This window comes from Coregonus lavaretus (assembly GCF_964263955.1).
Source record: "Coregonus lavaretus genome assembly, chromosome: 18".
Classification (NCBI taxonomy): Eukaryota; Metazoa; Chordata; class Actinopteri; order Salmoniformes; family Salmonidae; genus Coregonus; species Coregonus lavaretus.
In genome coordinates, this window is record NC_140005.1 from 25906463 (window position 1) to 25931031 (window position 24569).

At 43.5% G+C, this 24569-nt stretch overlaps 1 protein-coding gene across 1 annotated transcript in view; it reads left to right on the top strand.

Annotated features, from left to right (window-relative positions):
- The window catches only part of LOC311146118 (serine/threonine-protein phosphatase 2A 56 kDa regulatory subunit epsilon isoform-like), a 43226-nt gene extending 19002 nt beyond the window's left edge, over positions 1-24224 (top strand). Inside the window, exons 3-14 of the mRNA XM_084182589.1 lie at positions 9092-9288; positions 9548-9649; positions 10182-10274; positions 10403-10533; positions 10628-10687; positions 10972-11080; positions 11281-11334; positions 11451-11501; positions 11653-11772; positions 21953-22080; positions 22261-22362; positions 22705-24224. Of these exons, the coding sequence (XP_084038715.1) occupies positions 9092-9288; positions 9548-9649; positions 10182-10274; positions 10403-10533; positions 10628-10687; positions 10972-11080; positions 11281-11334; positions 11451-11501; positions 11653-11772; positions 21953-22080; positions 22261-22362; positions 22705-22804 (1247 nt within the window). The 3' untranslated portion in view covers positions 22805-24224. The remainder of the gene's footprint in view (positions 1-9091; positions 9289-9547; positions 9650-10181; positions 10275-10402; positions 10534-10627; positions 10688-10971; positions 11081-11280; positions 11335-11450; positions 11502-11652; positions 11773-21952; positions 22081-22260; positions 22363-22704) is intronic.
- Positions 24225-24569: the final 345 nt, after the last annotated feature.

Sequence of the window (24569 nt, forward strand, 5' to 3'; positions counted from 1 at the left end):
CACTGTAAATATGCCTTTTAACTTCATCTGGTTTGCCATTCCAAATATTATTTTCTTGCATGATTTCAGAAAGGATTCTCTTGGATTCGGTAGAGCAATGAATAATTATCTAAAGATATCGCAGTTAACATATTGAATCAGGGTCATTTTCTTGTAGATGGACAGCTGTTTCTCTCTCCATGGTTTCAAGATCCTATCTACTTTGCTAAGTTTTCTATCGAAGTTAATAGCTGCAAGATCGCTGAAGTTTTCCGGATATGTGTTCAGTGCTGTTGTGTGTAGTGTACTACGTCAGGGCTGTGCTTGCTAGCCTCTATTCCAGGAGGCTTTCTCGCATCAACTGATGAATAAGACTTGGAATAATGACATCACAAGAGCGTGTGTGTGAGGTTCTGTGCCGTGTGCTGGGCCCGGCCGGGCTCTCCTTCTCCCTGGAGGGATTACTCTCTCCTGTGTGATTATCTGCTCTATTAATAGCGTTCTTTAAGGCCATTCACATGAAACTCCTCTCCTATATACCCAGGGGCTGGATGGAGGAAGGCCATCACAGGCTGTACTGGTCCACTAATTATATTAACCAACCAGGAACGGGACAGGCACCAGCAGCAGCCACAGACTTTTACGTAGACCCCTCCACTCTGAGAGACACACACACACATGGTGGGGCAGGCCGAACAGGAGAGGCATTGTACTATACTAACCACACACTCACCCTGACGGTCCTAGCTATCTGTGATTTAAACAGGGATAGGTATTGGAACAAGAGCATTAGGCCTGAGGAGAATGTCGGATTCTCTTGGAAATTTCAAAAGGGGACAAAATATTGTTCCGGGGAGGGTCCCCCATCAGACCAACAACTCTCCCAACAAATCACAAGTTTGGGTAGGCGGGGCTTAAAATATTGGCAGGAATTGTGCTCATGTCTAGCTAAGGCAACAAGCGTATATGGCAGTAACGTCACCGGTGACACGCGTCCCGTTTTCGACTCGTACTCTGTCCCAACTGACGCCGGAACTTCTACAGACGTGTAAGCTGGTGTATTGGTACATTGTCAGAGGCAACCCGTCTGTCAAGAGAGACTAGAGAGTCCGAGTCAGACACGTGTTTGGATGTGTAGAGCTGGGCGATATGGACAAATATCCATATCAAGATAAATTGCCTGAATTGATGCCCTAATGATAAGTTTATAACATTAATGTGCATCTTTTTTTATTTTTTATTGTCCTTTTAAATGCTCAAAGCTGCAGTTTTTATTTCAATGTCAAATCATTTCTGGCTAACAGTTAAGTACCTTACTGTAATAGATTTCCATTAAAATGGGCAAAAATAGCTTTTTACCTAAATTATTTCTCAAGCAAGTATTTTGCTAGGACTGTCCGGGAGTGGGAGGGGGAAACTGAAAACTAGCTGTTATTGGCAGAGAGGTTTGGAAGTCTCTTTGTTATTCGTCTATTAGCAATTTTACCGCATGCTGATGTCCCTGTGGAAAGCCGACACTCCCACCCATGCAAACCTGCTGATTTTAGAAGGTCCTGTGTAGATCACCAATTTGTAAGTCGCTCTGGATAAGAGCGTCTGCTAAATGATGTACATTTGTATTTTCAACCAGCAGCTGTCAGGAAATAACACTGATAAAAAAAGTGACTTTTGCTGTGTATTAAAAAAAAAAAAAAAAAAAAAAAAAAAAATTTAGGGGGTAGATCAGCTTTAATATTGCAGATAGATTGTAACTTCCAACAATGTAATTGTCTGCATCACTTCCAATCCCCCATATATATTTTTTCGCAAATATATATATATATAGATATATATACAGTGGGGAGAACAAGTATTTGATACACTGCCGATTTTGCAGGTTTTCCTACTTACAAAGCATGTAGAGGTCTGTAATTTTTTTTTAAATCCAGAAAATCACATTGTATGATTTTTAAGTAATTCATTTGCATTTTATTACATTACATAAGTATTTGATATATCAGAAAAGCAGAACTTAATATTTGGTACAGAAACCTTTGTTTGCAATTACAGAGATCATACGTTTCCTGTAGGTCTTGACCAGGTTTGCACACACTGCAGTAGGGATTTTAGCCCACTCCTCCATACAGACCTTCTCCAGATCCTTCAGGTTTCGGGGCTGTCGCTGGGCAATACGGACTTTCAGCTCCCTCCAAAGATTTTCTATTGGGTTCAGGTCTGGAGACTGGCTAGGCCACTCCAGGACCTTGAGATGCTTCTTACGGAGCCACTACTTAGTTGCCCTGGCTGTTTGTTTCGTGTCGTTGTCATGCTGGAAGACCCAGCCACGACCCATGTTTCCACCTCCATGCTTCACGGTTGGGATGGTGTTCTTGGGGTTGTACTCCTCCTTCTTCTTCCTCCAAACATGGCGAGTGGAGTTTAGACCAAAAAGCTCTATTTTTGTCTCATCAGACCACATGACCTTCTCCCATTCCTCCTCTGGATTATCCAGATGGTCATTGGCAAACTTCAGACAGGCCTGGACATGCGCTGGCTTGAGCAGGGGGACCTTGCGTGCGCTGCAGGATTTTAATCCATGACGGCGTAGTGTGTTACTAATGGTTTTCTTTGAGACTGGTCCCAGCTCTCTTCAGGTCATTGACCAGGTCCTGCCGTGTAGTTCTGGGCTGATCCCTCACCGTTCTCATGATCATTGATGCCCCACGAGGTGAGATCTTGCATGGAGCCCCAGACCGAGGGTGATTGACCGTCATCTTCAACTTCTTCCATTTTCTAATAATTGCGCCAGCAGTTGTTGCCTTCTCACCAAGCTGCTTGCCTATTGTCCTGTAGACCATCCCAGCCTTGTGCAGGTCTACAATTTTATCCCATGTCCTTACACAGCTCTCTGGTCTTGGCCATTGTGGAGAGGTTGGAGTCTGTTTGATAGAGTGTGTGGACAGGTGTCTTTTATACAGGTAACGAGTTCAAACAGGTGCAGTTAATAGAGGTAATGAGTGGAGAACAGGAGGGCTTCTTAAAGAAAAACTAACAGGTCTGTGAGAGCCGGAATTCTTACTGGTTGGTAGGTGATCAAATACTTATGTCATGCAATAAAATGCAAATGAATTACTTAAAAATCATACAATGTGATTTTCTGGATTTTTGTTTTAGATTCCGTCTCTCACAGTTGAAGTGTACCTATGATAAAAATGACAGACCTCTACATGCTTTGTAAGTAGGAAAACCTGCAAAATCGGTAGTGTATCAAATACTTGTTCTCCCCACTGTATATATCTCACAAAAGTGAGTAAACCCCTCACATTTTGTAAATATTTGAGTATATATTTTCATGTGACAACACTGAAGAAATGACACTTTGCTACAATGTAAAGTAGTGAGTGTACAGCTTGTATAACAGTGTACATTTGCTGTCCCCTCAAAATAACTCAACACACTGCTATTAATGTCTAAACTGCTGGTAACAGAAGTGAGTACACCCCTAAGTGAAAATGTCCAAATTGGGGGGTGTACTCACTTTTGTGAGATACTGTACATACATACATACAGTGAGGGGAAAAAAGTATTTGATCCCCTGCTGATTTTGTATATTTGCCCACTGACAAAGACATGATCAGTCTATAATTTTAATGTTAGGTTTATTTGAACAGTGAGAGACAGAACAACAACAAAAAAATCAGAAAAACACATGTCAAAAATGTTTGAAATTGATTTGCATTATAATGAGGGAAATAAGTATTTGACCCCTCTGCAAAACATGAATTAGTACTTGGTGGCAAAACCCTTGTCGGCAATCACAGAGGTCAGACGTTTCTTGTAGTTGGCCACCAGGTTTGCACACATCTCAGGAGGGATTTTGTTCCACTCCTCTTTGCAGATCTTCTCCAAGTCATTAAGGTATCGAGGCTGACGTTTGGCAACTCGAACCTTCAGCTCCCTCCACAGATTTTCTATGGGATTAAGGTCTGGAGACTGGCTAGGCCACTTCAGGACCTTAACGTGCTTCTTCTTGAGACACTCCTTTGTTGCCTTGGCCGTGTGTTTTGGGTCATTGTCATGCTGGAATACCCATCCACGACCCATTTTCAATGCCCTGGCTGAGGGAAGGAGGTTCTCACCCAAGATTTGACGGTACATGGCCCCGTTAATCGTCCCTTTGATGCGGTGAAGTTGTCCTGTCCCCTTAGCAGAAAAACACCCCCAAAGCATAATGTTTCCACCTCCATGTTTGACGGTGGGGATTGTGTTCTTGGGGTCATAGGCAGCATTCCTCCTCCTCCAAACACGGCGAGTTGAGTTGATGCCAAAGAGCTCCATTTTGGTCTCATCTGACCACAACACTTTCACCCAGTTATCCTCTGAATCATTCAGATGTTCATTGGCAAACTTCAGACGACCCTGTAAATGTGCTTTCTTGAGCAGGGGGACCTTGCGGGCGCTGCAGGATTTCAGTCCTTCACGGCCTAGTGTGTTACCAATTGTTTTCACATTTTACATTTACATTTTAGTCATTTAGCAGACGCTCTTATCCAGAGCAACTTACAGTTAGTGGATGCATACAGTGGGGAAAAAATGTTTTTAGTCAGCCACCAATTGTGCAAGTTCTCCCACTTAAAAAGATGAGAGAGGCCTGTAATTTTCATCATAGGTACACGTCAACTATGACAGACAGAATGAGAAAAAATAATCCAGAAAATCACATTGTAGAATTTTTAATGAATTTATTTGCAAATTATGGTGGAAAATAAGTATTTGGTCAATAACAAAAGTTTCTCAATACTTTGTTATCAATGACACAGGTCAAACGTTTTCTGTAAGTCTTCACAAGGTTTTCACACACTGTTGCTGGTATTTTGGCCCATTCCTCCATGCAGATCTCCTCTAGAGCAGTGATGTTTTGGGGCTGTCGCTGGGCAACACAGACTTTCAACTCCCTCCAAAGATTTTCTATGGGGTTGAGATCTGGAGACTGGCTAGGCCACTCCAGGACCTTGAAATGCTTCTTACGAAGCCACTCCTTCGTTGCCCGGGTGGTGTGTTTGGGATCATTGTCATGCTGAAAGACCCAGCCACGTTTCATCTTCAATGCCCTTGCTGATGGAAGGAGGTTTTCACTCAAAATCTCACTATACATGGCCCCATTCATTCTTTCCTTTACACGGATCAGTCGTCCTGGTCCCTTTGCAGAATAACAGCCCCAAAGCATGATGTTTCCACCCCCATGCTTCACGGTAGGTATGGTGTTCTTTGGATGCAACTCAGCATTCTTTGTCCTCCAAACACGACGAGTTGAGTTTTTACCAAAAAGTTCAATTTTGGTTTCATCTGACCATATGACATTCTCCCAATCCTCTTCTGGATCATCCAAATGCACTCTAGCAAACTTCAGATGGGCCTGGACATGTACTGGCTTAGGCAGGGGGACACGTCTGGCACTGCAGGATTTGAGTCCCTGGCGGCGTAGTGTGTTACTGATGGTAGGCTTTGTTACTTTGGTCCCAGCTCTCTGCAGGTCATTCACTAGGTCCCCCCGTGTGGTTCTGGGATTTTTGCTCACCGTTCTTGTGATCATTTTGACCCCACGGGGTGAGATCTTGCGTGGAGCCCCAGATTGAGGGAGATTATCAGTGGTCTTGTATGTCTTCCATTTCCTAATAATTGCTCCCACAGTTGATTTCTTCAAACCAAGCTGCTTACCTATTGCAGATTCAGTCTTCCCAGCCTGGAAGACTGAATCTGGTGTCCTTTGACAGCTCTTTGGTCTTGGCCATAGTGGAGTTTGGAGTGTGACTGTTTGAGGTTGTGGACTGGTGTCTTTTATACTGATAACAAGTTCAAACAGGTGCCATTAATACAGGTAACGAGTGGAGGACAGAGGAGCCTCTTAAAGAAGAAGTTACAGGTCTGTGAGAGCCAGAAATCTTGCTTGTTTGTAGGTGACCAAATAGGTATTTTCCACCATAATTTGCAAATAAATTCATAAAAAATCCTACAGTGTGATTTTCTGGAAAATAAATTCTCAATTTGTCTGTCATAGTTGACGTGTACCTATGATGACAATTACAGGCCTCTCTCGTCTTTTGAAGTGGGAGAACATGCACAATTGGTGGCTGACTAAATACTTTTTTTCCCACTATTATTAATTTTTTTCATACATAGATATACACTACCGGTCAAAAGTTTTAGAACGCCTACTTATTCAAGGGTTTTTCTTTATTTTTACTATTTTCTACATTGTAGAATAATAGTGAAGACATCAAAACTATGAAATAACACACATGGAATCATGTAGTAACCAAAAGTGTTAAATAAATCAAAATATAATTTATATTTGAGTTTCTTCAAATCAGCCACCCTTTGCCTTGATGACAGCTTTGCACACTCTTGGCATTCTCTCAACCAGCTTCATGAGGTTTTCACCTGGAATGCCATTTGAAGAATCTCAAATATAAAATATATCTTGATTTGTTTAACACTTTTTTTGGTTACTACATGATTCCATATGTGTTATTTCATAGTTTTGTTATGTTCACTATTATTCTACAATGTACAAAATAGTAAAATTACAGAAAAACCCTTGAATGAGTAGGTGTTCTAAAACTTTTGACCGGTAGTGTATATACACATCCTTTTTTAAAATATATTTTCCTTTCCAACACCACCACCCCTCCCCTAATGGGAGTAAACTAGTGAACAACAACGCTTAGGCCTCTACTTCCAGCTTATACATACTATATACATTTTATGGACACAGTCAATTTTACAATAGTTCTATTTTTGATCTCTGATTTCTGAACTTCCTATACCCTCAACCTATCATTTTCATGATGTCCATCCGGTTTGCTTCTATGTGCCATATCTTTCAAACTGCTCTTTCACAAAAGTTCTCAACCTGTAACATATATACTTATTATGGACACAGTATGTTTTACATTAGTTATCTTGTTGTTACTAAGATTTAATCGTACTACACCAGCTCTGACGCTCGTCGGATGTGGCAGGGCTTGAAAACTATTACAGACTACAAAGGGAAGCACAGCCGTGAGCTGCCCAGTGACACAAGCCTACCAGACGAGCTAAACCACTTCTATGCTCGCTTCGAGGCAAGCAACACTGAAGCATGCATGAGAGCACCAGCTGTTCCGGATGACTATGTGATCACGCTCTCCGTAGCCGATGTGAGTAAGACTTTTAAGCAGGTCATTCACAAGACCGCAGGGCCAGATGGATTACCAGGACGTGTACTCCGAGCATGCGCTGACCAATACTTATTTCCCTCATTAAAATGCAAATCAATTTATAACATTTTTGACATGCGTTTTTTCAGGATTTTTTTTATTGTTATTCTGTCTCACTGTTCAAATAAACCTACCATTAAAATTATAGACTGATAATTTCTTTGTCAGTGGGCAAACGTACAAAATCAGCAGGGGATCAAATACTTTTTTCCCTCACTGTACCTTTCCATAGTAGCAAGATCTTATCTGTTTTTGCTAACTTTCTATTAACATTTATTGAAGTGAGATCATTTATTTATTTTGGGATATGTATACCGAGTATATCCACATCACCATCGGACCATTTTATTGGTAAACTACACGGTCATGTAATTTATTTATATATTTTTTTGATCCAATATGTTATATAGTACATTTATCATAACATATTTTTATATCAATGTCAAATAATTTATGGGTAACAATTAAGTACCTTACTGTAATATATTTCCATTAAAATGGGCAAAAATAGCTTTTTGCAAAAAATTATTTTTCAAGCAAGAATTTTGCTAGGACTGTCCGGGAGTGGGAGGGGGAAACTGAAAACTGGCTGTTATTGGCAGAGAGGTTTGGAACTCTCTTTGTTATTGGTCTATTAACCATTTTACCGCATCCATGCAAACCTGCTGATTTTAGACAGTCCTGTGTAGATTTGTATTTTCAACCAGCAACTCTCAGGAAATAATACTGATAAAAAAAGTCTGACTTTTACAGTGTTCTGTGACCCTGGCCTCTCCTGTGCTCTGTCTTACCCATGCTGCCTGACTGGCTGGCTGAAATATTGCTCTGTGTAATGTCATGTTGACAGATGCTTGGCTGAGGAAGACAGGGTATATAGTTAGTGTCTTAGCGATGGTCTGTGATGAGGTCACTTTTTTAATAATACTGTCTGTGTGTTTTATACCACCTGTTTCAACTGCAGGAACAGACTCTAATGCACTATGTAGGAGACTCACAAGACTAGACTACCTAGATATAAGTACAAGTACATATAGCCTCGATTGAAGCTCTTGGGCAAACTGGTCTCTGATGGAAAGCTCTTACATTATTACATTTTTATTGATCAGTTTCCCAATCTCTGGGACAAATACCCATTCCTCTGGTTTGTATGTTCTTTGTTCTCCTACCTGTGCTACACTGTTTACTGTGGATGCCACTCTTATACATGTTGACTAGAGCCACATTCTGCAATAATGAGTGACCTGTAAGGTCAAATGGCGCGTGCATGCGTGTGGGCACAGAGATTATCAAATCAAATTTTATTTGTCACATGCTTCGTAAACAACAGTTGTTGACTAACAGTGAAATGCTTACTTACGATACTGGTCCATTGCCTTTTATAGCAGCTTATGTCTTACATAATGGAAGACTGAGTTAGTTCGATTGGTACATCAGGGCTGCATTCAGCATTAGAGTGAGACTGAACTTTAGCAATGTGTTCCCCACAGGAACTGCTCTGAACTCTCTGTAACCCTCAATCTACTGTGAACCCTGGACAGAAACGTCAGGGGTTTGCATGTAAATAACTTAGCTGAATGTTGGGCTCACAACTGTCCATTCCATTTATGAATAAATACTGATGGCTTATGTGCAACTTCGACTTCTTGTATACAGTGTTTAGTTGCTGTGTGGTGTAACAAATGATCAATTAAAGGCCTTTTTAAAAGTCACATCTTCTCCTTTCTCTCTCCCTCATCCTTTCTCATTCATTCTCTCGCTCTCCATCTCTACTCCAGCTTTCTTTTGTTATTGGTTTCAGGGCTCTGTTCAGATTTCTCTTCTGTTTTTGCAATGTTGTCCTCTTCACATCTCTTTCTCTCCCTGTGTGTGTGTAGACGTGCCGGCACCGGAACAGCCGGAGCTGTTCCTGAAGAAGCTGCAGCAGTGCTGTACTGTGTTTGATTTCATGGACACGCTGTCTGACCTGAAGATGAAGGAGTACAAGCGCTCCACGCTCAACGAGCTGGTGGACTATGTCACTGTCAGCAGGGGCTACCTGACAGAACAGGCTTACCCGGAGGTTGTCAAAATGGTGAGGCTACAACACACTAAACAGAACACGCACTCATGTCATAAATATACTCGCTTCCAGACAATTTAAGTTTGTATTTATCATATTTAGTTGACATCAACAAGGAACCTTAATCAACATTTCTGTTTCACATCCATGTTGAAGTGCCTGAGTTGCCTATAAAGCTGATTTTCATATTACTCACGCAACTCACATGTCCACTGCCTTAATCTCCAGTGAAGTCAGTTGATTGTCTATTGTTTTCTGTCCTGTCTCCCAGGTGTCTTACAACATATTCCGGACCCTTCCGCCCAGTGACAGTAATGAGTTTGACCCAGAGGAGGATGAACCCACACTGGAGGCCTCATGGCCACACTTACAGGTAACACTGACGCTACAATTGATGGGTGTTTGTGTGCGTATGTATCAGTTTGTGTGTGTGTGTGTGTGTGTGTACTGCCTTCTATTGGAGACTGAGTCCCTTGTGTAGTATGGTTAAGATATGGCTACAGGTCTAGTGTCAGGTGCTCTGTCTCTCACCCCCTTTTCTGTGTACCTGCTGCTCTGCCTCCCAGGACTCCTTTAGAAATGAGATGAATATCTCAAGGAGATTCTTCCTGGTAAAACTTTTAATTTAATTTATCTTTTATAAAATAGCCAAATTCACTTGACCACATTTTTTATATTTACCCGCCCAGTCATAAGCCCCCCTCCCCCTGGCCTTGTAACCCTGGTTACCACTAAAGGTAATAATGACCCTACCACGTTGTGCCTCTGTGACCTTTGACCCTCTGTGACCTATTGACCTCCCATTCTCTGTCCTCTGCTCCAGTCTCTCCATAGCCTTACCTTTGTTTTATGAAGAATCCATCACCTAACCTCTCCACCGCTCTTTATCTTTCTCTGTGTCATAGCTGGTATATGAGTTCTTCATACGATTCTTGGAGAGTCAGGAATTCCAGCCCAGCATTGCCAAAAAGTACATAGACCAGAAATTCGTTCTACAGGTGAGTGATGTTTTTTTTACATTGGGGATGCTGTAGAGATGCACTTCAAAAATGTAGACTAGTGTTGTACAAGTTTGAGTAGTTTGTAGTTGTTGAATCTCTCGTTCTCTTTCTCCCTTGCTCTGTAGCTCTTGGAGCTCTTTGACAGTGAAGACCCTCGGGAGAGAGACTACCTGAAAACAGTCTTACACAGAATCTATGGGAAATTCCTGGGGCTGAGGGCTTTTATACGAAAACAGATAAATAATATTTTTCTACGGTAAGACGGCGCTCCTCATTCTGACTGTACTCATATTGACATGGTACTTTCACGGATGTTTCACTAAAGTTTATTCTCTCTCTCGCTCGTAAAGTTTTGTTTATGAGACTGAGCACTTCAACGGGGTTGCTGAGTTGCTGGAGATCTTGGGAAGGTATGTGACTCTGGTTTGACCTGTGGTTAGTTCTGACGCCTTTGTTCTCTGGCGCTGTCTTAATGGAGTAAAACATGTTTTACTTCTTCATCCTCCCTGGGCACTGTAGTACTGTAGTCCAGGCTAAGGCCTGTTGGTTACCTTGCATAAAGTAGCTACAGTACCTGTGTAATTTGTGTTGGCCCATGTAAAAGCCTCTAGTATATTCTGGCCTCTTTGTATGGACATGTATAATTTGCCCTACTGGCTTAGCTCTGCTTTTCTCCTCTCTCTCTCTCTCGCAGCATAATCAATGGTTTCGCCCTGCCGCTCAAAGCAGAGCATAAACAGTTCCTGGTCAAAGTGTTGATCCCCCTCCACACTGTCAGGAGTCTGTCCCTCTTCCACGCACAGGTAGTGTGTGTATGCGTGTGTGTGTATGTCCAGGTGTGCAATCATGATTGTGTTGATAATGTTCTCCATGATTGAGTCTGTGTCCCAAATAATGTACGTTTCTGTCCAGTGAGTTGATCCTAATTAGTGTTACACATTTTCCAACCATAAGATTGACAATGTGTTGATATTCCTTTCTTTATTGTGACCTCTTTTTCCAGCTGGCGTATTGCATTGTACAGTTCCTAGAGAAAGACCCAGCGTTAACAGAACCAGTAAGTGCCCCCCCATGGTCACACCAATCCTCTAATCAGAAGGATCTTTAAATGAACAGGATCGGATATCTCACTGTCTCCATTCATTAATCTACTTCCACCATCTCTCATCACAGGTCATCAGGGGCTTACTGAAGTTCTGGCCAAAAACCTGCAGTCAAAAAGAGGTAAGAGCCCTGGCCGTTGCCCTCCCTGGGGCTGGAGCACTGACCTGCTGCTGTTGGGAAGTGTTAATGAGAGTTTAGATACGGTACCTGGATAGTAAGGATGTGATGTGTTGTCCTGCTCAGGTGTGTTTTTAACTGTGTGTGTTTTCAGGTGATGTACCTGGGGGAGCTGGAGGAGATCCTAGACGTGATCGAGCCGACACAGTTCGTCAAGATCCAGGAGCCGCTCTTCAAACAGATATCCAGATGTGTGTCCAGCCCACACTTCCAGGTCAGTCAGTCTATAGAGAAGAACACAAATCCTTTTTTTTTTTGTCATTTAGCGGACGCTCTTATCTAGAGCGACTTACAGTTAGTGAGTGCATACATTATTTATTTATTTTTCATACTGGCCCCCCGTGGGAATCGAACCCACAACCCTGGCGTTGCAAACGCCATGCTCTACCAACTGAGCTACATCCCTGCCGGCCATTCCTTCTCCTACCCTGGACGACGCTGGGCCAATTGTGCGCCGCCCCATGGGTCTCCCGGTCGCGGCTGGCTACTACAGAGCCTGGATTTGAACCAGGATCTCTAGTAGCACAGTTATGTGTATTTAAAAAAATATATATATATATTATTATTATTGGGGGTAGATCAGCTTTAATATTGCAGATAGATTGTAGCTTCCATCAATGTCATTGTCTGCATCATTTCCAATATACACATACAGTACCAGTCAAAAGTTTGGACACACCTACTGATTCAAGGGTTTTTCTTTATTTTTACTATTTTCTACATTGTAGAATAATAGTGATGACATCAAAACTATGAAATAACACATATGGAATCATGTAGTAACCAAAAAAGTGTTAAACAAATCAACATATATTTTATATTTGAGATTCTTCAAAGTAGCCACCCTTTACCCTGATGACAGCTTTGCACACTCTTGGCATTCTCTCAACCAGCTTCATGAGGTAGTCACCTGGAATGCATTTAAATTAACAGGTGTGCCTTGTTAAAAATTAATTTGTGGAATTTCTTTCCTCCTTAATGCGTTTGAGCCAATCAGTTGTGTTGTGACAAGGTAGGGGGGTATACAGCAGATAGCCCTATTTGGTAAAAGACCAAGTCCATATTATGGCAAGAACAGCTCAAATAAGCAAAGCGAAATGACATTCCATCATTATTTTAAGACATGAAGGTCAGTCAATCTGGAACATTTCTACAACTTTTAAAGTTTCTTCAAGTGCAGTCGCAAAAACCATGAAGTGCTATGATGAAACTGGCTCTCATTAGGACCAACACAGGAAAGGAAAACCCAGAATTACCTCTGCTACAGAGGATAAGTTCATTAGAGTTACCAGCCTCAGAAATTGCAGACCAAATAAATGCTTCACAGAGTTCAAGTAACAGACACATCTCAACATCAACTGTTCAGAGAAGACTGCAGCAATTTGACCATGAAGGCCTGATTCACACAAAGAAACCACTACTAAAGGACACCAATAATAAGAAGAGACTTGCTTGGGCCAAGAAACATGAGCAATGGACATTAGACTGGTGGAAATCTGTCCTTTTGGTCTGATGAGTCCAAATTTGAGATTTATGGCTCAAACCGCCGTGTCTTTGTGAGACACAGAGTAGGTGAACGGATGATCTCCGCATGTGTAGTTCCCACCGTGAAGCATGGAGGAGGTGGTGTGGGGGTGCTTTGCTGGTGACACTGTGATTTATGTGGAATTCAAGGCACACTTAACCAGCATGGCTACAACCGCATTCTGCAGCGATACGCCACCCCATCTGGTTTGCACTTAGTGGGACCATCATTTGTTTTCCAGCCAACAAGTGCTCAGCATATGTGGGAACTCCTTCAAGACTGTTGGAAAAGCATTCCAGGTGAAGCTGGTTGAGAGAATGGCAAGTCTGCGCAAAGCTGTCATCAAGGCAGAGGGAGGCTATTTGAAGAATCTCAAATATAAAATATATTTTGATTTGTTTAACACTTTTTTGGTTACTACATGATTCCATATGTGTTATTTCATAGTTTTGATGTCTTCACTATTATTCTACAATGTGGAAAATAGTAAAAATAAAGAAAAACCCTTGAATGAGTATATACAGTCGTGGTCAACATTTTTGAGAATGACACAAGTATTGGTCTTCACAAAGTTTGTGGCTTCAGTGTTTTTAGATATTTTTGTCAGATGTTACTATGGTATACTGAAGTATAATTACTAGCATTCCATAAGTGTCAAAGGCTTTTATTGACAATTACATTAAGTATATGCAAAGAGTCAATATACTTATTTTTCAAGACCTCTGCGATCTGCCCTGGCATGCTGTCAATTAACTTCTGGGCCACATCCTGACTGATGGCAGCCCATTCTTGCATAATCAATGCTTGGAGTTTGTCAGAATTTGTGGGTTTTTGTTTGTCCACCCGCCTCTTGAGGATTGACCACAAGTTCTCAATGGGATTAAGGTTTGGGGAGTTTCCATGGACCCAAAACGTCGATGTTTTGTTCCCCGAGCCACTTAGTTATCACTTTTGCCTTTTTTGGCAAGGTGCTCCATCATGCTGGAAAAGGCATTGTTCGTCACCAAACTGTTCTTGGATGGATGGGAGAAGTTGCTCTCTGAGGATGTGTTGGTACCATTCTTTATTCATGGCTGTGTTCTTAGGCAAAATTGTGAGCGAGCCCACTCCCTTGGCTGAGAATCAACCCTACGCATGAATGGTCTCAGTATGCTTTACTGTTGGCATGACACAGGACTGATGGTAGGGCTCACCTTATCTTCTCCGGACAAGCTTTTTTCCGGATGCCCCAAACAATCGGAAAGGAGATTCATCAGAGAAAATGACTTTACCCCAGTCCTCAGCAGTCCAATCCCTGTACGTTTTGCAGAATATCAGTCTGTCAGTGATGTTTTTCCTGGAGAGAAGTGGCTTCCTCGCTGCCCTTCTTGACACCAGGCCATCCTCCAAAAGTCTTCGCCTCACTGTGCGTGCAGATGCACTCACACCTGCCTGCTGCCATTCCTGAGCAAGCTCTGCACTGGTGGTTCCCTGATCCCGCAGCTGAATCAACTTTAGGAGACGGTCCTGGCGCTTGCTGGACTTTCTTGGGCGCCCTGAAGCCTTCTTCACAACAATTGAACCTCTCTCCTTGAAGTTCTTGATGATCCGATAAATGGTTGATTTGGGTGCAATCTTACTAGCAGAAATATCCTTGCCTGTGAAGCCCTTTTTGTGCAAAGCAATGATGACGGCACGTGTTTCCTTGCAGGTAACCATGGTTAACAGAGGAAGAACAATGATTTCAAGCACCACACTCCTTTTTAAAACTTCCAGACTGTTATTATAACTAAATCAGCATAACGGAGTGATCTCCAGCCTTGTCCTCGTCAACACTCTCACCTGTGTTAACAAGAGAATCACTGACATGATGTCAGCTGGTCCTTTTGTGGCAGGGCTGAAATGCAGTGGAAATGGTTTTTTTGGGATTAAGTTCATTTTCATGGCAGAGGGACTTTGCAATTAATTGCAATTCATCTGATCACTCATAACATTCTGGAGTATATGCAAATTGCCATCATAAAAACTGAGGCAGCAGACTTTGTGAAAATTAATATTTGTCATTCTCAAAACTTTTGACCACGACTGTATACAGTGCATTCGGAAAGTATTCAGACACCTTCCCTTTTTTGCACATTTTGTTACGTTACAACATTATTTAAAAATGGATTTAATTAATGATTTTCCTCATCAATCTATACAATACCCCATAAAACTGGTTTTTGGACATTTTTGCAAATGTATAAAAATAAAACAAATGTATTTACATAAGTATTCAGACCCTTTGCGATGAGACTCAAAATTTTGCTCAGGTGCATCCTGTGTCCATTGATCATCCTTGAGATGTTTCTACAACTTGATTGGTGTCCACCTGTGATAAATTCACTTGATTACACATGATTTGGAAAGGCACACACCTGTCTATATAAGGTCCCACAGTTGACAGTGCATGTCAGAGCAAAAACCAAGTCATGAGGTCAACAGAGTTGTTCGTAGGGCTACGAGACAGGATTGTGTCGAGGCACAGATCTGGGGAAGGGTATCAAAACAATGTCTGCAGCATTAGTAGTGTTATCTGCAGAGTTAGCTCCAGGTAAATTTAGCAATTCTTCAGCCATTTCTGGACCTGCGACCAAAAACAAGCTACATATGGACAGTACCAAAATCTGCAGAGCTGGGATGGTTGTATCCCCCATATACAGTGCATTCAAAATTATTCAGACCCCTTCACATTTCCACATTCTGTTACATTACAGCCTTATTCTAAAATGGATTAAATTGTTTTTTTCCCTTGCCTTATTCTAAAATGGATTAAATTGTTTTTTTTCCCTTGCCTTATTCTAAAATGGATTAAATTGTTTTTCCCCTCATCAATATACACACAATACCCCATAATGACAAAGCAAAAACAGTTTTTTTTTAAATGTTTGCAAATTCATTACAATTTTTTTTTTTTTATATCACATTTACATAAGTATTCAGACCCTTTACTCAGTACTTTGTTGAAGCACCTTTGGCAGCGATTACAGCCTCAAGACTTCTTGGGTATGATGCTACAAGCTTGGCACACCTGTATTTACGGAGTTTCTCCCATTCTTCTCTGCAGATCCTCTCAAGCTCTGTCAGGTTGGATGGGGAGCATTGCTGCACAGCTATTTTTAGGTCTCTCCAGAGATGTTAGATCGGGTTCAAGTCCGGGCTCTGGCTGGGCCACTCAAGGACGTTCATAGACTTGTCCCGAAGCCACTCCTGCATTGTCTTTGCTGTATGGTTAGGGTCGTTGTCCTGTTGGAAGGTGAACCTTCACCCCAGTCTGAGGTCCTGACCACTCTGGAGCAGGTTTTCATCCAGGATCTCTCCGTACTTTGTGACGTACCTCCAGACGTGACGCTGGCATTCAGGCCAAAGAGTTCAATCTTGGTTTCATCAGACCAGAGAATCTTGTTTCTCATGGTCTGAGAGTCCTTTAGGTGCCTTTTGGCAAACTCCAAGCGGGCTGTCATGTGCCTTTTACTAAGGAGTGGCTTCTGTCTAGCCACTCTACCATAAAGGCCTGATTGGTGGAGTGCTGCAAAGATAGTTGTCCTTCTGGAAGGTTCTCCCATCTTCACAGAGGAACTCTGGAGCTCTGAGTGACCATCGGGTTCTTGGTCACCTCTCTGACCAAGGTCCTTCTCCCACGATTGCTTAGTTTGGCCGGCGGCAAACTCAAGGACGAGTCTTGGTGGTTACAAACTTCTTCCATTTAAGAATGATGGAGGCCACTGTGTTCTTGGGGATCTTCAATGCTGCAGAAATGTTTTGGTACCCTTTCCCAGATCTGTGCCTCGACACAATCCTGTCTCGGCTTGATTTTTGCTCTGAAATGCACTGTCAACTGTGGGACCTTATAGACAGGTGTGTGTGCCTTTCCAAATCATGTCCAATCAGTTGAATTTACCACAGGTGGACTCCAATCAAATTCTATAAACATCTCAAGGATGATCAATGGAAACAGGTGTCAGGGGCGACGTGTATGCGGTGAGTGAAGTCAAGCGCAGGACACAGAGATACTAGCAGACGTACTTTACTAATAGTAAAGAACATACAAAACAAAACCTCCTAACAGGGAGGAAAACAAATACACGTATACGACAAAAACAGCAATGCCGATACAGCATAGACACAAAACAATAACACACAATACCAAACGAGAGACATGGGTAAATATAGGGACTACAATCAAACATAATAGACAACAGGTGTAACCACTCAAGACAGAACAAGACAAACACCGAAACATCGATCGGCAGTAGCTAGTACTCCGGGGACGACGAACGCCGAAGCCTGCCCGAGCAAGGAGGAGGAGCAGCCTCGGCAGAATCCGTTACAGTACCCCCCCAGCCGTGCGCCGACCCCGGCCTCGGGGACGGCCAGGAGGACGCGGACCAGGGCGAGTCGGATGACTCCGGTGGAACTCCGTCAACAGGGAGGGATCTAGGATGTCCCTCCTAGGGACCCAGCACCGTTCCTCCGGACCGTGGGTAAACAAGGCATCGGCCATTTGTAGGGCTGTAGGGAGACCTGGCATTGGAATGAGACGGCAGGCCTTAGAAAACCGATCCACAACGACCAAGATCGTGTTATTCCCCTGGGAGGGGGGAAGGTCCGTGACAAAATCCACCGATAGGTGAGACCACGGCCATTGTGGAACGGGTAGAGGTTGTAACTTCCCTCTGGGCAGGTGTCTAGGCGCCTTACACTGAGCGCACACTGAACAGGAAGAAACGTAAACCCTCACGTCCTTAGCCAAAGTGGGCCACCAGTACTTCCCGCTAAGGCAGTGCACCGTTCGACCAATACCCGGATGACCAGAGGAGGGTGACGTGTGAGCCCAATATATCAGTCGATCACGGACCTCGAGCGGCACGTACTTCCGCCCCTTTGGACACTCAGGAGGAGTAGGGTCTGTACGTAACGCCCGCTCGATCTCCGCATCGACCTCCCACACCACCGGTGCCACTAGACAAGACACCGGAAGTATGGGAGTGGGCTCAATGGACCTCTCCTCTGTGTCATATTGCCGGGACAGGGCGTCTGCCTTCATGTTCTGTGACCCTGGTATATACGTGAGCTTAAATACAAACCGGGTAAGAAACATGGCCCACCTAGCCTGACAATGGTTCAGTCTCCTCGCTGCCCGGATGTACTCCAGGTTACGATGGTCAGTCAGAATGAGGAAAGGGTGTTTAGCCCCCTCAAGCCAATGCCTCCACACCTTCAGGGCTTGAACCACCGCTAGCAACTCCCTGTCCCCCACGTCATATAATTGCGTTCCGCCGGACTGAGCTTCTTAGAATAAAAAGCACAGGGACAGAGTTTTGGAGGCGTGCCCGAGCGTTGAGACAGTCCAGCACCAATCCCCGCCTCGGACGCATCCACCTCAACTTGGAACGCCAAAGAGCGGTCCGGATGTGCCAGCACCGGAACCGAGGTGAACAGGTCCTTCAGATGTCTAAACGCCCTGTCCGCCTCAGCCGACCACTGCAAACGCACCGGACCACATTTAGCAGGGAGGTGATGGGAGCTGCTACCTGTCCAAAACCCCGGATAAACCTCCGGTAGTAATTGGCAAAACCCAAAAACCGCTGCACCTCCTTAACCGTGGTGGGAGTCTGCCAATTACGCACGGCTGAAACGCGGTCAATCTCCATCTCCACCCCTGACGCGGACAACCGATGTCCCAGGAAGGAGATGGACTCCTGGAAAAACAGGCATTTCTCCGCCTTCACATACAAGTCATGCTCCAACAGTCTACCCAACACCCGACGCACCAGGGACACATGCTCGGCTCGTGTAGCGGAGTATATTAGAATGTCATCAATATACACCACTACACCCTGTCCATGCAAATCCCGGAAAATCTCGTCCACAAATGATTGGAAGACTGAAGGAGCATTCATTAAACCGTATGGCATGACGAGATACTCATAGTGACCCGAGGTGGTACTAAATGCTGTTTTCCATTCATCTCCCTCCCTAATGCGCACCAGGTTGTAAGCTCTCCTGAGATCCAATTTTGTGAAGAATCGCGCCCCGTGTAATGACTCCGTCATACTCGCAATCAGAGGGAGAGGATAGCTGTATTTAATGGTAATCTGATTGAGACCACGGTAATCAATACACGGGCGCAAACCCCCATCCTTCTTCTTCACAAAAAAGAAACTCGAGGACGCAGGAGAATTGGATGGCCGTAGGTATCCCTGTCCCAGAGATTCGGTGACGTATGTCTCCATAGCTGCCGTCTCCTCCTGAGACAGAGGATACACATGACTACGAGGAAGTGCAGCGCCTGCCTGGAGGTCTATCGCACAATCCCCCTGTCTATGAGGTGGTAATTGAGTCGCCTTCTTCTTACTGAAGACGAGTGCCAAATCTGTATACTCAGGAGGAATGTGCATTGCGGGCATTTGGTTCGGACTTTCCACCGTCGTTGCCCCTACGGAAACACCTATACACCACCCGACACACTGATCAGACCATTCCCTGAGAGCCTTCTGTTGCCATGAAATGTTGGGGTCATGAGATATTAACCAGGGAAGCCCCAACACCACGGGAAACGCAGGAGAGTCAATCAAATACAACTGTATAATCTCCTCATGACCCCCCTGCGTCTTCATCTTAAGTGGCGCTGTGACCTCCCTAATCAATCCCGACCCCAAAGGGCGGCTGTCTAGGGCATGGATGGGGAAGGGCACATCAACTGGTATAAGGGGAATCCCTAACATATACGAGAAACAGCGATCGATAACATTCCCAGCTGCGCCTGAATCGACTAGCGCCTTATGCTGGGAGTGAGAAGAAACCTCGGGAAACACAACTTTAATACACATGTGTACAACAGAGAGCTCTGGGTGAGTTGGGTGCTTACTCACCTGGAATGACTCATCAGTGCGTGGCCTGCTCCCTCGATCCCTAGGAGACCCCCCCCCAGCACCGAACCGCAGTGTGTCCTCTGGAACAGACGCTCACCCGCCGCTTTCCCCTCTGGGGGATGATCGAAAACCGCCCTGAAGCGGCGGGAGAACTCCGCATAGCTGACTGTAGCGGCGTCTATTCCCCTCCACTCAGCGTTGGCCCACTCCAGTGCCTTGCCGGACAGACAGGAGATGAGGGCGGAAACGCTCTCGTATCCCAAGGGCGCCGGGTGGATGGTTGCCAGGTAGAGTTCTACTTGGAGCAGGAAGCCCTGACACTCGGCCGCGGTGCCATCATAAGCCCTCGAGAGCGAGAGCCAAATCCAACTGGACTCCGGAGATGGAACGATGGGTATGGCTGATGGTGGTGGTATCGTTGGAGGAGGTGTGGGCAAACCTCCTCTCTCCCATCGCCTCAAGGTGTCCATCACCCCTTGCATGGCGGTGCCCAGGTCCTGGATCATGGCTGCTTGGTGGATTACGCGCTCCTCCAGTGATCCCGTTGGCACCGCCGATCCTGCTGACTCCATGAAGGTGTGTTATTCTGTCAGGGGCGACGTGTATGTGGTGAGTGAAGTCAAGCGCAGGACACAGAGATACTAGCAGACGTACTTTACTAATAGTAAAGCACATACAAAACAAAACCTCCTAACAGGGAGGAAAACAAATACACGTATACGACAAAAACAGCAATGCCGATACAGCATAGACACAAAACAATAACACACAATACCAAATGAGAGACATGGGTAAATATAGGGACTACAATCAAACATAATAGACAACAGGTGTAACCACTCAAGACAGAACAAGACAAACACCGAAACATCGATCGGCAGTAGCTAGTACTCCGGGGACGACGAACGCCGAAGCCTGCCCGAGCAAGGAGGAGCAGCAGCCTCGGCAGAATCCGTGACAACAGGATGCACCTGAACTCAATTTCAGGTCTCATAGCAAAGGGTCTGAATACTTACATAAATAAGGTATTTCTGTATTACATTTTTATTAATTGTACAGAAATGTTTAAAAACCAGTTTTTGCGTTGTCATTATGGGGTATTGATGAGGGAAAACAAATAATTTAATTCATTTTAGAACAAGACTGTAACATATCAAAATGTGGAAAAGGTGATGGGGTCTGAATACTATCCGAATGCACTCTATATAACATTCTATTGGTTGTAAGAATTTAGTATAATAATTTAAATTGAAAAATTCAAAATGTTGAATCGAGCGTTGTTTTGCGTATCAGTTCATAAACCATGTGCTATAGAATTGGTACATCGCAAATCTCTTCAACTATTTTGCAATCTATATGGCACAGTTGTACATTTTTTGGTCCTTAAATGAAACTGGTATACTTTTTTATTTATGCCAATTTTCTTTAACCAATTTTGGTCTTTAAAGCAGGGCCGACAGATAAGTTCCTTACTTTTTACCCCTTCCACTTGCCTCTTCCATTTTGCGGTAATGCTGCAATTAGATGGCCCTGTGTAGCTCAGTTGGTAGAGCATGGCGTTTGCAACGCCAGGTTTGTGTGTTCGATTCCCACGGGGGGCCAGTATGAAAATGTATGCACTCACTTAACTGTAAGTCGCTCTGGATAAGAGCGTCTGCTAAATGACTGAAAATGTTTTAAATGTTGTAATTTTGGGTAGAGCAGACATTTCCATATATTTTTGTTAGCTGCATGTGTGACAACTCCACCAGTCCTATTTATGATATAATTTAACAAAGATTATACATTTTAAAAAGTTTTTAATTATTTAATTTTTTTTTTTTTTTTTTTTTTTTTATCAACTAGTATATTTGAGTTTAACAACAATCTTTTTTGTATTATTTGTTCTGTCTTTTCTGGTGGATTAAACTGAAATTGCAACCAACTTTCTATGGCTGTGTGTATTCAATCTGTGTGTGTGTCCCTGTCCCTGGCAGGTGGCGGAGAGGGCTCTGTACTACTGGAACAACGAGTACATCATGAGTCTGATCGAGGAGAACTCCAGCGTTATCCTGCCCATCATGTTCGCCAGCCTCTACAGGATCTCCAAAGAGCACTGGAACCCGTGAGTTCACCTCAACACACCCGTCACATATAGATTGATCCAATCAGAAACCTTGATTTTTCGTCTTGTATTTGGTTGAATTCTATTTTATTTGTTTAGACTCTTGGCTCATTAGCGGAAAAATAAAGTGTAAAAGAGTTAATGTTGGCTGTGTTTTTACGTTTTCAATTTTTCTTGCAGGGCGATAGTGGCGTTGGTGTACAACGTACTAAAAGCCTTCATGGAGATGAACAGTACCTTGTTTGATGAACTCACAGCTACTTACAAGTCAGACCGCCAGCGGTAAGATATGCAGCATCACTAAAGGAGCCTGTGTGGTGTGGTCCTGCTCAGAGCGCTGTTGTAGTTTTTTAAACACCCACTCACTCATATAGGGCCATGCTCACTACACTGGTTCATACCGAACAATTACTGTTCTTTTATATACAGAATCTCACTATCTCTCATACACTGTGTGGTGTGTAATATTGTGATTCTTGACTCTGGCAGCATAAGACATTTTGATTGGGTGGTACTTGGCCAAGAGTTGTTGTGGTGGTAAACCCAGTAGTAATCTCTCAGTAATCTCAGTAACCCCAAACACCCCCCCCCCCCCCCCCCGTGTGTGTTCTGTACTGTCTGCAGTGAGAAGAAGAAGGAGAAGGAGAGGGAGGAGCTTTGGAAGAAGCTGGGGGACCTGGAGCTGAAGAGGGGCCTTAGGAGCGACGGGATCATTCCCACTTAACGAAGCGCCACGCTCCCCTCCCATCCATGTCCACCGGAGCACGCCCTCTGGAACGACATGGAGCAACCGTGTTTTTTTTTCTTTCTTTTTTTCTGTATTGTGCGACTTACTTTACGGTAGATTCACACGTCTGTTTCATTATTTCAACATCACTGTAAATAACTTTTTTTCTTTTTCCCTTAAACTGATATTACTGCGAAAAAAAAATTATAAAAAAAGGAAGAAAAAACTAGAAAAATAAGTTGTGTGAGAGAAAAAGACTTTGGACAGTAGGACTTGGAATGAACTCTTCTTGGAAAAAAAATCTACTGCGAAAGAAAATAGATTGTTTTAACCTTGCCCTTTGAGGACCCCACTTTCCCTGAATACAAACCCATTTTCCATCTCTGGTTCTACTCCTTGCTCTCACTCGGTCTCCTGTGGTGCTTCTGTACCTCTCTCCCTGTGTGGGACGTCCTGACTGAGTGAGATACCTGGGAGGCCCCGCCCTGACCAAGAGGACACCCCTTCCCTCCGTAAGGACCAGCCTCTGACCCCTCCTGACCTGCCTCTCTCCATGCTCAAGCTAAGCTAGTATTATGGACCCATTAGCCATGAGGAAATGAATTGAATCCCTCGTCTTACTCGACCCCTCCTCCAAGAGGCAAACATGTTAAGGGCCTGTATGTACAGGGAGTAAAAGAAAAAACGGTAAAGGGAAGGTGTTCATACACACACTTACTTCCACCCTCTCGCACTATTTTCTCCCCACTTCCACATTTGTTTCTGTTCACTTATCTGTGTGCATCTGGCTCCCCAATGATTGGTTGGTTTCTGTCAGTTCAGTTGTCTCTCTTTGGTTTTGTGGACTTTGATTCTGCAGTCCCAGGCAGCCTGGTATCAGTCTGGCACTGGTACCCTCCAGCCACACAGAAAATATGAAAAATGTAAAACGATTGTGAGCTGTAGAGGAGCGCCAAACTCTCATATTGTGAAAAGGAGCATCAGTCCCGGGTGTGATTTTCACAGTATTACAAAATTGTATATTGTTATTAAATGCAGTACACTGATATCTTGTATCTTGTAGTAATTTAGCATATATTTTTGCTTAGGAACAGTCGAGGAGTATCCAGTATATAAGAGGTATTATAAGAGAAGACTTCCTGGTATTTATTATAGTGTTTTCCCCGCTTTCTTTTTTCTCTTTTTGTTTCCTTCTTGGTTTTTAGCTCTTTTTGGATTTTTGGATTAAGTTTCTTTGACCATCAGATCTTTTTTTAGTTGTGGAGAGAGGGAGGGAGGGAGGGCAGGGCGGAGAGAGGAAAGGCATGGCGGAGAGAGGAAAGGCATGGAGCAGTTGATATCCTGTTCAAATTTAAGTTCAGCATGGTTGACCCCATTGTTGACAGAATTAATGTGTGCTTTAGGATGGCCAAGATGTATGATTAAAATGAAGAAAAAAAAGGTTTGGAGAAATACAAATGTTTAATTATTTTAAAAAAATAAAGAGATATTAAATTAAACCTGTTTTGTGATAAAGCCCAGATGCTGGATTGCCTTATTTTCAGACCTTAGACTGCTTTTTGTTTTGTGCCTGTGTTTGATGGAGAGGTGAAAGGACGAATGAAGGAGTCTTGTGTTTTTTATTGTTGCTTAGCTACTCTGAAATGGTGCTGTGCATTTCATGACTAATTGATTCTGCTTGTTGTCGTTTGACTAGCCAAGCGACAGCTGTAAAGCGGTCTGCAGTCAACATAGACCGTCTCAATATCCTTTGATATGACGA